General features: G+C 44.8%; 1 protein-coding gene across 3 annotated transcripts in view; it reads right to left on the reverse strand.

Annotated features, from left to right (window-relative positions):
- Positions 1–15266, reverse strand: part of XPNPEP3 (X-prolyl aminopeptidase 3) — a 242456-nt gene that overhangs the window by 113818 nt on the left and 113372 nt on the right. Inside the window, exon 1 of one of the 3 annotated variants that reach the window (XM_085601055.1) lies at positions 10243–10358. The exons of the other annotated variants lie outside the window; for them this stretch is intronic. Coding sequence (XP_085457181.1) covers positions 10243–10324 — 82 coding nt within the window. The 5' untranslated portion in view covers positions 10325–10358. Of the gene's footprint in view, positions 1–10242; positions 10359–15266 lie in introns of those variants that run through there. 3 annotated transcript variants of the gene reach the window in all.

Genomic DNA, 15266 nt, shown 5'->3' on the forward strand with positions numbered 1-15266 from the left:
CCACACACACAGAGCCACACACACAGAGCCACCCACAAAGAGCCACCCACACAGAGCCACACACACCCTCCCCCACACACACAGAGCCACCCACACACAGAGCCACCCACCCACACAGAGCCACCCACCCACACAGAGCCACCCACACACAGAGCCACACACACACACAGAGCCACCCACACACACAGAGCCACCCACACACACAGAGCCACCCCCACACAGAGCTACATGGTGTGAGGTGAGGGTGGGAGGGGGGCTGGGGGATCGGTGGGTCGGGGTATGGGGGCCGTTTAGCAGGGTGGCATAAAGGTGCGGACAGCTGCAGGGCCACATTGGTGCATAAGAGCCGGGAGGGCGAGGGTGAAGCGCTCTCTGGGGAGGGATGAGGGTCGCGGTACAGGGAGCAATGCTGGAGAGGGCGGGGTGGTTGCACTTGGTGATAGCTGAGCTGCAGATTGCTGCTGCACCCCGGCTTCGCCCGTTGCATAGGGGACCCATGCGGCCTTTAGCGGGGGTCGGTCGCGGTGGTGCTCAGGAGCAACAGGGGGAAGACCTGGGGGTAGGCAGGAGTTGCGTGGTATTTATCCCGAAGCCTTTCGTCCTTCAGAGGCCGGTTGGGTGGGTCACATTTTCAGCGGGGCGCCCGGTAGCCATTGGGCAGGGGGGTAGGTGATGGCCGGGAGGGGCCAAGGAGTGTATGGTAATGGAGGAGGCGGGAAGGGCCGAAGGAGACCAGTGCAAGTGGCGCCGATCAGACTGTCACCCAATGCCAGCCAAATGGGAAATGATTTAGCATTTTGTGGATGTAAAATGCATCACTTTGGAGAGCTATTGAGTGTCGTCGAAATGCACAGCCAAAACAAATGTAAAGAGATGTTGGGTTTACTACTCGGTCTTCTTCCATGTGCACCTACATTAGTTTTGTACCGCACAGTTTCTCACGAAAAGAATGAACATAAAGAGATGTAACATGTTCGAAGTTAGTGATAGCCTGATCAGCCCCAAAGCCCTTGATGACGTGTACCTAGCGCCTAACACAACCCCATCGGTGAGCGCACTGTGTAAGGACTCCACACATAAAATTACGTGCACATCAGCCACCTCGTTTCTGATCACCACAAGCCTCAAGAGTGTGAAGCCTCTACAGTCACTGCATCCTAAACCCTCCACCCATGCATTACCTAGACCAACATACTTCCTCTCCCATTCATCTGGCTGTGTGCTCTACCACAGTCACCAAGTATCCCGGGAAACTGTCTCACGGCCACTAAGTCCCTTTGAAACATCAATACAAGCCCCCCCTTGCTCCAGAGCACTGTTTGCTGACGTGTCGTTTTAAGCCATGCTAGCGTCGCTCCCAACTCCTTTGCTTACTCCGTCCATGACAAGAGTGATGTGCTCCTACTCTCTTAAGCACGGTGCTCTGAAATCAGACAAGGCACTTACTGCTTCAATACTACGGTGTCTCACCTTAACAACGTCTGGCACTGTCCACAACATGAACAGGAGGAAAGGACGAGTGCTCAGCCCTTTCCTTCGTCCACCTTGTACTTTGTTCTTACGGTCTCCCACATTCTCAACATTAAGCCCTACCACCTCTTTCCTACTGAAACCCTCATCCATCCCTCTGCTTTCTCCATCACTCACTCTGCATCCTTTTGCCACAGTCCCACTTCTTACGCACTACTCAGACTCTCAATTACCCAAACCCACAATTCATAATAAACAGGAAAGAACAAACGGCAAACCAAGGTCAAGCACTTCCAATCCGTGTAACGTTATGATTTCTAAAGTGGTGCAAACTCTTCCCACACCCGCCGTCCAAGGGTGTTATATAGAGGCCAAGTTATCATGCCGTTTGAACTACTAGTTGTTACAGATTCTTTTTCTCACTCAATATAAGTGAGTTTTTCCAGTTATTTCGACTAGACTCTTCCAGACTGAAAATTTATTGTATTCACTACGGACCTAGGATTCAATAGATATTTGGCCTCACCGTATTATGGTGAATTACTAAGTCCGCATATACAACTTGATTGGGATTTGTCCATTTTGAAACAGCTTGTTTATTTGCACTTCACATTTGATACCAACTTTGGATTTAAAATCTTCATTGAGCCCTGACGAAGTTCCCACTGGCAGTGTAATGGGAACGAAACGCGTTGGCTGTGTGTCAGTTTTTGAACCAAATTGTTGAATAAAAGGACTTTTACGTGGAATAAGCGACTTATCTCACCTCATTGACTCCGAAACGAGTGCACCTTCCAAACCCACAATTCATCCCTTCTTCTTTTCAATCTGATCGCCCACGATTCGTTCACCAAACTCTCTCATACCTCCTATTTCCCCTAAACAACATCCTTGTCACTCTTGCCTTCCTATCCTTTTAAAATTCTGCTCGCTCCTACGGCTAACTTCTACGTTTCCCAATTTAATTCCGACTTTTATTTTTTAGGTCTCACCTGGCTTTGCAGCGCACATGCGCTGGCCGCTCTGCGAAGGCATCTTGGAATCAATACGGTTTCAGAAGTCGTGTGTCTGCTCAACCCGTAATTTTCATTGGTGTGCGTCTTTTGGCGTCACTAATTATTGTAAACGTTGTGTTCTGATCGTAAAGGAGGCCTTTTAGTCCCTCCTGGTTACGGCCATGTCCACTTTTGGCCCCGCCCACCCGGACTGGATCTTTTACTAACGGCATGCAACTCTCTCCTTCATTAGTCGGTGCGGGCACTTTGTTTTTTCATTAAGGAGAAAGCGCGATTTAAACAAGCATCTGCCTTTTGGCAATGGTGACAGCTTGTTCTCATTCTTAGCACCATTTCTCCACTTTCTGTGAAGTAAGCTTGTGTCTCCTCCCCGACTTTGGAAGCGCGTGCTCTGTGCACCTTCGGCTTAGCCTGGTTTTGTTGCGGTAGCTTTATTTTGAGGGGTTTGAATGGTAATATTGACTATACTTATTTATGTGCAGGATATGTACAACTAAAAGTACCTGTAATGAATGCGCGCTGTACACAGTATATGCATTGTATGCTCGGGTGTTCGTATATCGAGTGAGGGCAGAGCGGGTCCCGGGGCACTAGGTAAGTATACTCCTGCTCTGCTGCCTGGCACTGCCGCCCCACCACGCTGTCTCGGAGGGGGCGACTGCCCTCCTAGTCCCTTGGCCCAGCTCCGTGCTCTTTTCAGGCTGCAGGCCGGGTTTGCCTCGCCTCCCTGTAACCAAAGCCAGCATGCTGGGAGTCTCCTGGGCTGCCTCCCAACCTCACAAGGTGAATCCGCCTTCCACTCCCAAATGTCAGGCTTTTCAACTAAAACTCGACACAACATCACCCGCGAGAGAGCCCCCCAAAAAGGGCACCCTGAGAACCAATCCTGCCCTTCTCTGCCCCACTGGATGCTGCACGCATTCCAAGATTTTGGTGCCACAATATGCAGAAGTTAGCAGCCTGGAAACTTTGAAAGGAGGAGGAGAGAAGTTGCTCTCCTTCAGGGTGGTCTAAGGAGCCTGCTACCGTCTGACAATGGAATATTTAGAACTAAGGCAAGTCTTTGACTAATATATATATATATATATATATATATATATATGAGACTTAAGTTTGGTGTGGTTTAAAGTCCATATATATATATATCTGTTTATATATATATTGGTATGTGGAACATAACGTTTGTGTTGTTTTGGTGTACACTATTTGAACTTGTTTGTCATGTATGTATGCTTGGGTGATATGGTATATATACCTACAGTGCACTAATAACTTATATTACACTACCAACAACATGAAACAACAACCAACACACTACTGTTATCCTCCTCACTAACAGTCCTTCTGCATCACACTACTCTTCTCCAACTTCTACAATCTCCCTCCTTATACCTAATGCTAATAAAAGAATCTTACCTTGCTTCAACCTCACACTATTCTTCTACATCTCACACTCCTTTCATATCACACCTACTGCTCTTCTACTACTCTATCCTTCCTTATGCATCATACTGCTCTCCACACTTTTCAACATTCAAAACAATACTAATACTAAACTCCTCCACACTTTCTTGCTTCTCCCTATTTACTCCCCCACACCTTTCTTCTGCATCATAGTATTCTACTCCTCACTAAACTTAATTAACCCTCAAGCTATTCTTCGAATCATTCTCCTTCCCAAATCTTAAACACTGCTCCTCTCCTACTAAAGTATGCTTTAAAGTAGTACACATTACAAAAATGGGGTGACCCAGTAAATTGAGGACCTGGGTGAAATCTTGATACAAAAGACAATGGTCCCAAATTAATAATTCAAGCAAAGTGGCAAAGGCACTTACATGAGTTGATTGATCTACTAAGTCATGAGCTCGAAAGAACCAATTATAGGAAGCTCACAGTGTACAATCTAGTCTTTGAATATGAACCACAACATCCAAAATTATAAATCACCAAATCTTTACTTAGTTTGGACAATTCAATAACAATTTTTATGCAGTGTTTAGACTCAAGGTTGCTCCAGAGGGAACGTGCAGTAGGTGTGAGTGATAAGAGGTGAATATAGAAGGAAAAGAGTAATAAAACAAGGTTGTGAGAGATATTCTTTGAATTCACAGAAATGAGCGGTGATTAATTCTCCGTCACTGACAAAACCTGGTCACATACACGATTCACAACAATTCATAGTACATGATTATTTGGAGACAGTTCAATTGTCTGGCACGAGAAAATGGTGTGTCCCAGGTAGGAGGGGGGGGGCGTCGACGTTTCGACCCGACTAGGGGGCCTGGAGGGAGATTTGAACCTCGCCCGTGCGGGTCTTCATCAGGCCATTTTTTGTAATGGCTACCTTTGTGCAGGCAAGTCCTGCGAGGGTTTATATGTTATCTGTTGTGTAAATATGTCATTTGTTGTTCAGTTGTTTATAATTTGGTAATATTTTTGTATTGCTTTTGATACTTTATCTGGCCAATAATTGGCCATCATCCTGAACTTAATATCAACACCCATAGCATGTCTGATAAGGAGACATTGTCGTATAGTGAAGAGTACATTGAGAAACTCCTACAAGAACAAGGAGGTAGTAGTGTCCTGGGTGGAATCTCCACCAGTATAGATTTAACACTGAATGAGAAAATTTCCAGATTGGAACGTCTGGAAAAGAAACTCATTAGGACACGTTTACATGGACATACCCTAGCTAAGTATCTCCAAGCCAACGTAATCCCGGTAGGGCTACAGGTTAGGAATGAGCCGGCCATCTTTCTTGACAACCCCAAGTTTAAGGAAAACTTTAGTTTTGTGTCCAATAACTGCTCTAGACATTGGATGGTGTTGGGCATAGAAACTGCAGTGGAAGAGGTACACCGCCTTACAAAAGAAATCCTCGACCTTAAAAAAGAAATAGTTGAGGATAGAGCATTGCTCAACGCAAAGGAAGCCTTAGAGAGATTAGAGAGAACCATACAGGAGTTTGATGTCTACACACAGGCCACCAAGTTAGATAAATTGGCTAAGGATATCAAGTCTTACGACAAGAAGAAAACGTACCCATACCTCCAGGAAGGTTACTACACTAGGGAACAGCAAGGAACTTATGCAAGCAGAGGAAGGGGTGGCTTTAGGAGGTACACCACTTTCTCGGGATCTTCCTTAGGTAGTAGCTCAGAGAGTGAGACGGAACGACAAGGCCCCAGCGCAGCAACTCCCACGTTAGGAACTACCCATCCAAACCAACAGAACCAGCAGCCTTTTTTAGTGGAGGAACCATGGTGGGGTCAACAAGGACGAGGCCGCCCTTGGGGCAGACCCAGGGGCAACAGAGGGCGGACATGGAACCAGGGGAGAGGCCAAACACGGAAACAGGCACATTTCCAGCAGGAGCCACATGGGGAGATTCAGACACGACGCCAACACTACAGATGGTAACACATAAACCAGACAACCCCATAGTTAACCTGTCTGATTATACACTGACATCAAATGAGCAGGGAATTCTTGAGAGAGGTTTATCCTTTGTTCCGACCAACATGCCCAACGATTTCAACCTCAAAATTGAGCTACATCATTTTTTTCGGAAAATCCGTTTGAAGCATTTTTTTCTTAAAACACCGTTTAATCCGGTGTTCTCAGGCAGCGGACTTAGACCGCCCTCTAAATTTAACCCCCCTGTCCACCTCATGCCTCATAAAATCTTGGCATATGAGCAAGTGGTTACGAGAGACATTGAAAACATTCTGTCTAAACGCCAATATGTAAAATACAATGTCACCAAACAAGAACGTACTGCTTTACAGACTCTAAAGGACAATCCCAATATTGTGATCAAACCCGCGGACAAGGGTGGCGCAATTGTCATACAAAATTTAGAGGATTACAAGAAAGAGATACTGTCACAGCTTGCCGTAGAAGGCAACTACTGTAAATTAAGCAAAGACCCTACACAGGATATAAGTCATCTCATCAAAACAGTCACTGGTAGGGCCTTAGATGATGGGTATTTGAGCAAACTGGAACATGATTATTTGAACAACAAGAACCCTAGAATGCCCACGATCTACACCCTCCCCAAGATACACAAACGCATGCAGGACCCTCCAGGGAGACCAATAGTATCGGGTTGTGGTTCTGTCCTGGAACCATTATGCAAATACATTGATATATTTCTCAAACCTATCGCTGAGGATACCATAACTTACCTCAGGGATACGTTGCAAACGATACAACTCATTGATGAATACCCTTTTGACCCTGTGACTCATGTACTTGCAACCATGGATATAACTGCCCTCTATACTAACATCCCCCAACAGCCTGCACTCAAATGCATGGAAACAGCACTCAATACTAGACCTGCACCGCACCCTGTTCCGACCGATTTCATTATTACACTACTTGAAATCGCTATGACTAAGAATTTTTTCATTTTTCAGGGCCAGTTTTATATGCAAACCAAAGGTGTAGCGATGGGGGCGAGCTTTGCCCCAAATCTGGCTATTATCTATATGACCGAGTTTGAACATCGTTTTGTCCTAGGTGAAATGAACCCTTATTTGAATCACATAGAGTTGTGGCGTCGATATATCGACGATGTGGTTTTAATCTGGCAAGGCAGCGAGGAGGACCTTCAGAATTTCCATTCATGGTTGAATACATGCTCGACAGATATTCAATTCACCATTGAACACAATAGAGCTTCCATCAATTTCCTGGACATCACCATTAAATCTGAATCAGGCAAATTATATACTAGCCTTTTCAGGAAGAGCAGTGAACGCAACACCTTATTGCGTTACTCTAGCCACCATCCCCGCAACCTCAGGGATAACCTACCCTTTGGCCAATTCCTGAGGTTGCGGAGGAATTGCTCTAAAAAGGAGGACTTTTTCTTTGAATCAGCGGGCCTTCTCGCTAGACTAGTCGAACGTGGCTACCCTGTGCGCCTTTTGAAAAAGGCACGTAAACGGGCCTGGCACAACCACCGAGATCTGCTTCTGACCCCCAAGACCAATGCCAAATCCAAGGAAGAAAGGCTGGTATGCGTAACCACGTTTAATACTAAGAGTACCATCATTAAAAAGGTCAATAATCAGCACTGGCACCTGGTGTCCGATGAACTAGGCAGTATAGCAACTCCACTTCATGCCTTTAAGAAAGGCAAGAACATAAGGGACCATCTGGTAAAATCCCTCTTACCCTTTTCTAAGACCCCCACTCAAACCACCCTTTGGGGACTCCCTTCGGTAAGGGGACACTACAAATGCGGCTCATGTAAAGCCTGTCCTCTGACCAGCAACATTCAAGAATTTACCCATGATAATCACACATATGCCCTCAGTGAGCACAGTAATTGTAACACATCAGGAGTGATCTACGCGATTGTGTGCCCGTGTGAGTTGTTATATGTCGGACAGACAATCCAGAGGGTGAAATGCCGGATCCTGCAACATTGCAGTCGTATCCGTTGCAAGACACCTGGGGCCCCTTTGGTTGAACATTTCACGAATGCTGAACATAATGCTGATAGTTTGAGGTGGTGGATTATTGAAAAAGTCAAGCCTAATCCCAGAGGCGGCGACTTCACTGCTATCCTCAACAAACGTGAATGTAGGTGGATACATTCTTTGGACACAATTGCTAAAGGTTTGAATTCATTTGAGGAGATCACCAAACAGGTGGCCATTATCAACAGTAGATAATTCATCCCTACTCAGTCCTTCCCAATTCTGTATCCATATATGACTATTGGAATCACTAGCATGACTAGATGTACGTGTTATCCTGGATAGGATATTATCTAACTGGATGTTTATATATAATTGCTTCAAAAGTTGTTTATGCCATTAATGTATTGTTCCAATGTTTTGTAATTTATGTGTTCTGTCCGCCGTACAATCACTTTAACACTGACTAATGTATTGTACTTATGCTTTTTTGTCCATTGTAACAAGAATTATACGTGTTACACTTGACACTCTGTATTTGAGATTAATTATACAAATTGTTAACCAACAGTACATCACGGTGGCACTATCCACGGAGCGCCAACCGTGGCCCGTAAATTAGTCTTTTTACTCTTTCTCCGGTGCATCTAAATATCACGCTGCCGGTTGCTCCGGTAACCGACGTCCTCGCGGTTCAGCGCGGAGTCATTCACCCGCGCGTTGGAAAATCTTGTACACCGATTAACTCGGCGTTTGGTAAACTCATTCCTTTGATTCTGACTAACCCATCCAGTCCTTGTATGTCAGTTTCTGTAAAGCTAATGAATCCTCTTACTCACCAATAGCTCAATTTTATACTCTGAACCTGATTAATTGAAGAGGTTTTCACTCCGCTGAGATCAGAAACCAGGTAATTATGGTTTCTCCTTACCTGACCATCGGAAAATCAAACGTGTGACATATTGCTCAATGATACCATGTATATAATTTTCGCAGACGATCGACCCCTACATCACAAGGGACGTCTGGAACTTGTCACCGCACATGCCCCTAACGATGACGGGCTCCTGTTAAGTCAGGTAAGCGGCCTCTCAGGCCCTAAAAACCCCGCTTTTTAAATAACTCACCTTCAATTTGCCCAACATCCTGATCACCCCTTGTTTTTAATTCCCTAGGCACCCTCCTGCGTCTAGGAGTCACTCAGGTTGCCCTTCTGGTCCTGATGAAGACCCGCACGGGCGAGGTTCAAATCTCCCTCCAGGCCCCCTAGTCGGGTCGAAACGTCGACGCCCCCCCCCTCCTACCTGGGACACACCATTTTCTCGTGCCAGACAATTGAACTGTCTCCAAATAATCATGTACTATGAATTGTTGTGAATCGTGTATGTGACCAGGTTTTGTCAGTGACGGAGAATTAATCACCGCTCATTTCTGTGAATTCAAAGAATATCTCTCACAACCTTGTTTTATTACTCTTTTCCTTCTATATTCACCTCTTATCATTCACACCTACTGCACGTTCCCTCTGGAGCAACCTTGAGTCTAAACACTGCATAAAAATTGTTATTGAATTGTCCAAACTAAGTAAAGATTTGGTGATTTATAATTTTGGATGTTGTGGTTCATATTCAAAGACTAGATTGTACACTGTGAGCTTCCTATAATTGGTTCTTTCGAGCTCATGACTTAGTAGATCAATCAACTCATGTAAGTGCCTTTGCCACTTTGCTTGAATTATTAATTTGGGACCATTGTCTTTAAAGTAGTACACAGCTAACAAATTCAATTCCAACAACATAAAATCACAACATATCACAAACATACACTAATTAATACAAAGCTATAAAACAATACCATTCGCAAAGCAAATTGCTTTAACTTAAATAAATGCGAGACCTATTGCATTTCCAGTGCTTGTTTTACTTCTACAAAGGTCTTGCAACGACTATGCCAGTGACTGCTTGTATTGCAACACCGCAGTAACCCTAGATCTGCAATTAAGAAGCTCACGCTGACCTCTACAGACCTTCGTCCCTTGGTGGCTTTATCACCAAACCACCCATCCTTAACAAATGTGGTTCGAGGAGGAAATCTACCCTTGGTTGAGGACCTACGCTAGATGAGCAACTGTGCGCTCTCGGGCCAAGATATCAGTGAAAGGTGAGTTATACTAATAACCAGAAATATAATTTAACGAATTTCCTTAACACTTTATTTAATGCCCCTTAACGTTTTTGCCGTTTATTAACGACTTATGTTGTAATATTAACGTCCCAGCCACCCCTTCCCGAGGCATTGCCAAGTACATGAAGTACCTCCTGGCCCCCGAAGGTCCCTGGGGGCGGTGAGCAAAGTCCTGCACCCCCAGCACCTCCATTGGATCCGAGCCACAGTCATTTGAAAGCAGTCTCTTCAGAGTGGAACACATGCAGCCTGAGAGATAGAAAAGGGACTATTGCTGTCTAATAACACGCGGCCGCCATGTTAAAACTGGATGATTTTAGTTGATTGGAACAAAATACGGTCTGAGATATAGAAAGGAGACTGTATTGCTGTCTAATAATTCGGGCCTGCCATTTTAGAACTGGATTGTTGTCTTTGCTAGAAAAGTGGCACCATTTTAGAACAGGGCAGCCGCGCTTTAGTGACGAGGTATCGCCATCTTAGAGGAGAGCATTATCGCTTCATTTCATTAATTGTTTTTCCCCGCGCGAAGGGAATTTTGTATGACGGTGTGCCGCTATTGTAGAAGAGGAACGTCTTTGCTTATGTAAGCAATCTTAAATTCCCACAGCTTTTGTCATTTTCGGAAGTCCTATTCTGTAAGGGGGAGGGAGGGATGGTGTGATGCAGAACTGGGCGCTCCTTGTTGGCCTATAGTAGAGCTAACATTAAAGGACAGTCAAACCGCCATCTCGCAGCAGGTTGTGAAGAATACATCCTAACATCTTAGAACAATTAAGTGGAAAATTTAAAAGAAAAAAAAACACAAAGGTAGTTGTATTAACCCCATTGACTTCTTGAAGTAGAGGCAATGGAAGGTGCCAGGCAGCTAAATGAAAGCCATTTTAGCTTTATAAATCAGTAGAATAGCATCTCTTTCGCGTCTAATGGCACCGTAAGCCTCCATTTATTTGTCAAAGCAAAGAGACTGAGGTTGCCACATTTCCCAGAGAAAAATACCAGCGATTTGTTCACGCTTTGAGATCTTATGTCAAGAAATGGAGGCACCTATTACGTCTTGTTTCTTGCCATTCATTAACTTGTCAATGTGTTTTTTTAGGTCTCGGCTGGCGATAGCAGCGCGCATACGCTGCTCTCGCCATGCGAGGGCTGCTTGAAATCAATACGGTTGAGGAAGGGGACTTGAAGCCCCGCCTCCTCTTCCCATTGGCAAGCGTCATATGTCTCGGCTGGTGATAGGAGCGTGCATGCGCTGCTCTCGCCAGGCAAGGGCTTCATGAAATCAATACGGTTGAGGAAGGGGACTTGAAGCCCCGCCCCCTCTTCCCACTGGCTAGCGTCATATTTCAGGCTAAACGCTAGCTTTCTATTGTAAAGGCGGCTTCTTAGTCCCTCCAAGTTACCATCCTGTCCACTTTTGGCCCCGCCCACCGGGACTGTATCGTTTACTGGCAGAGTTAAAAATTTGCAAACATTCGTAACAAGAATTTTCAATTCTATTAAGGACACGGAGGCGAGGATTATGCTTCTCATTTTCTTTACTGAAAAACTCAGCAGCCAATCAGAAAGTAAAAAACACAAATATGTACTACAATACCCATAAACCTAGTGGGTATCACGTGACAACCATAGAGTAGACCCCTATATATGGAGCATAAGAGAATACTACATCCTCTTTGTGTGAAAAAAACAGGTAAGTCAAAATATAGTCACAGTCTGGAATCCGAGAAACAACTGGAAAGAATCCATTCAACCGAAGGAATCCAAAGGCCAATGGCAGCAACGAGAAAACTTTAAGTCAGCTTCAATGTAACAGCATGTCTTGGAAGACGATGAAAGAACCTTCTTTAAAGGTGAAAAGGCAGCAAACTTCACTAGTGATCAGAACCTGAAATAGAAATATAAAGCCGTAATACCACACTCCCAGGAAGAGATATAGCAAAAGGGGAGGGAAAAAACATCAGCATAAATATACATTGCATTATAAAGCATTTCAAATCGGACAATACAGTACTGATTATGGGTGGGATAATCCTCGCCTCTGTGTCCTTAATAGAATTGAAAATTCTTGTCACGAATGTTTGCAAATGTTTAATTCTATGTCAGGACCGGAGGCTCCGATTATGCTTGTTCACAGCTGCGCCACCACAACAGATGCAACATTTCCAATAGATTTATAATAAAAAGTTTTAAATGTAGAGTCAGAGGATTGATCCAAATGTTTGGTTGGAAGCCCACATAAGGAGAAGGCAGAAACTCGCCAAGGAACTTCAGATCTGTCCTTCTACTGGTAATTATAAAGTGAGTTCCTGAGGAAGCTGGGTGGCCGTGCCACTGTCAAAATTCCAATAAAAAATAATCTATTTCTCTTGCGGCACATCGATAATGAGTTTCTATCTGCATACTTTGGCCTTATAGAGCATAAGTCGGCTCTTCAGATAATTGATATGCTTTGCGATATGAATATTACCGGATAAAAAGAATTACTGCATTATATATTTTCGGACATCAAATAAATCCTGGGATCTAAAATAAAAAATATCTCATAGATTCATATTGTTGTGCAATGGACGGCCCCCTGATGAAGGCAGTTTTGCCGAAACGCACGTAGTCTACATCTACCGCATTGCTTCTATCAACTAATATATTGACCGTATCATTACTTTTATAAGATTTGATCAGTATATCAAATTATGAATTGTTGCCTACTTGTAATATTTTTGTAGATAATCATCATATTTGTGTATATATATTCTACCCCCTCCCCCTTTTTTTGCAAAGACAATAAATAAATGATCTTAAACAAATGAATATGCATTTTTGGATCTATACGTTGAATTGAATGATAGATTACGTTCATATATACACCGTGCAACTATTGGCATATTTCTATTATAGTTTGCTATTGTTTCTTTCCTAATATTGTTAAAGTCCCTGCGTATAGCAAACCTATAGGTTATGTAGGGGTCCCCTTCTTTCAATCAGCTCCATTCATAATGTCCAATAAACTGACTCCCATAGAAAAGGCCTTGGATGCCATAGCACCACGAGCAGAATGAGCACCAGATTTGGAAACATCAATACCAGCTTCGCTCATCAGCCAACGCACCCATCGTGCCAGTGTAGCTGGGGTCACTGGACGAAAAGGTTTCTGTAGAGCAATCAACAATTGACCTGCCATATCTTGACGAAAACCTGCAGTACTTACCTCATAATCCCGGATACATTGTACCACACACAGTTTGGGATTGTCAGGAAACGCAGGATAAGTGACAGACGTGGTGTTACCTTTAGTGCGTCTAGTGACCAAAAAAGTAACACCCTCAGGAGAGAATCTACGATCCGCTAGATCGAGGGCGCGGATATCAGATACGCGTTTACATGATACCAAACAAAGCAGCATAGCTAGCTTGGCAGAAAGCTGTTTGCGAGACAAACCTTGATTTACAGGCCATGAATCCAAGAAACGTAAGATAAGGGAGACATCCCAGAGCTCAGAATATTTAGGACACGGAGGTTTTACCAACCGGATACCCCTAAGTAATTTACACACTAAAGGATGGTCACCAAGTGGTTTGCCATCAATGGCCACGTAACCTGCCGAGATGGCTGATTGAAAATTATTGACAGTGCGATAAGCAAGACCTGAAGTGGCTAAGGATTCTAAATAGTTCACCACCAAGGAGACATCTGCTGCAGCGGGATCCACATCCCGTGAAAAGCACCAATCACACCATCGTTTCCATGCTGTAGCATAACGTTTGTGTGTGTTGGGCGACCAAGCCTCATTGATAAATCTGGTATCGTCTCTCGAAATGCCTGGCACTTTCCAATGATCCCCGAAATTCGCCAAGCGACCAGCCGTAGTTGACCTGATGTTATCAACGGATGTGAAGATTGGAGAGGGTCTAACAACAGATTCCACCGAAGGGGAAGAAGAACCTGGAACCGCACATAACATTTATAGAAGTACTGGGAACCACGCTTGAGCCCTCCAAAGAGGAGTGATCAGAATCTATTCCGAGCGATAACATTTGGTTCGGGCGAGGACCCTTGGAATCATTACAAATGGAGGGAACGCATAACAAAGCACTGGAGGCCATATTTGCAGAAAAGCATCCGTGGCTAGAGCCTCCGGATCCGGACGCCAGCTGAAGAACTCCGAAATTTGTTTGTTGAGTCGGGAAGCAAACCGATCGATCCGACAAGGGCCCCACATCTTGTTCAACAATCGGAACATTCGAGGATGAAGCCGCCAATCGCTGAAATCTCGGAGATGTCTGGAATTCCAATCCGCAACTTGGTTGCTGCACCCTGGAATATACTCCGCAACTACAAAGAGACTGTTATGAAGGCAAAAGTGCCAAAAGTCTTTGGCAATCTCTGCTAGAAGATGGGACCGAGTCCCACCCAACTTGTTGACATACCGAACCGCCGACACGTTGTCCATGCGGAGAAGGATGCAACATTTGTCTGGCGGGACGAGAGGCAACGAATCGCAAAGGAGCCCGCCAGAAGCTCCAGGCAATTGCTGTGAACATTCAACTCCTCTGGAGACCAACGGCCGCCAGTGGACACTTGACCGCATCGGGCTCCCCAACCCCACCGACTGGCATCGGATTCGATCACTACCTCCGGAGTGGTGCCGAATAGGGCTCGACCGTTCCACGATTCCATATGTTCCAGCCACCACAACATCTCCCACCTCGCCTCCTCTGAAAGAGGGATCTGATCGGAATACCTGAGACCTTTCTGGAGATGGCGCATTTTGAGGCGTTGAAGCGCTCGGTAATGAAGGGGACCCGGAAAGATCGCTTATATAGAAGAAGCTAACAACCCTACGACCCGGGCTCCAGACCTCAAGGACACAGTCTGCTTGTTCAAAATCAACCTCAACTCTCTCTTGATCGATCTGATCTTCTGCTGGGGTAAGAGGAGTTGACAAGTGAGGGAGTTGACTAGAAAGCCCAGAAACTCCACCGACTGAGATGGAATCAACACTGATTTTTGAGGGTTGATCAAGAATCCCAGATTCTGAAAGAGATCCGTGGTCTAGGCAAGATGTTGCAAAACAAGACGAGGATACTGATCCATGATGAGAATGTCGTCCAGATAAATGATGAGACGAACGCCCCTGGCACGAAGAAACTCGACC

The sequence above is a fragment of the Triturus cristatus genome, chromosome 4_2, assembly GCF_964204655.1.
Source record: "Triturus cristatus chromosome 4_2, aTriCri1.1, whole genome shotgun sequence".
Lineage (NCBI taxonomy): Eukaryota > Metazoa > Chordata > Amphibia > Caudata > Salamandridae > Triturus > Triturus cristatus.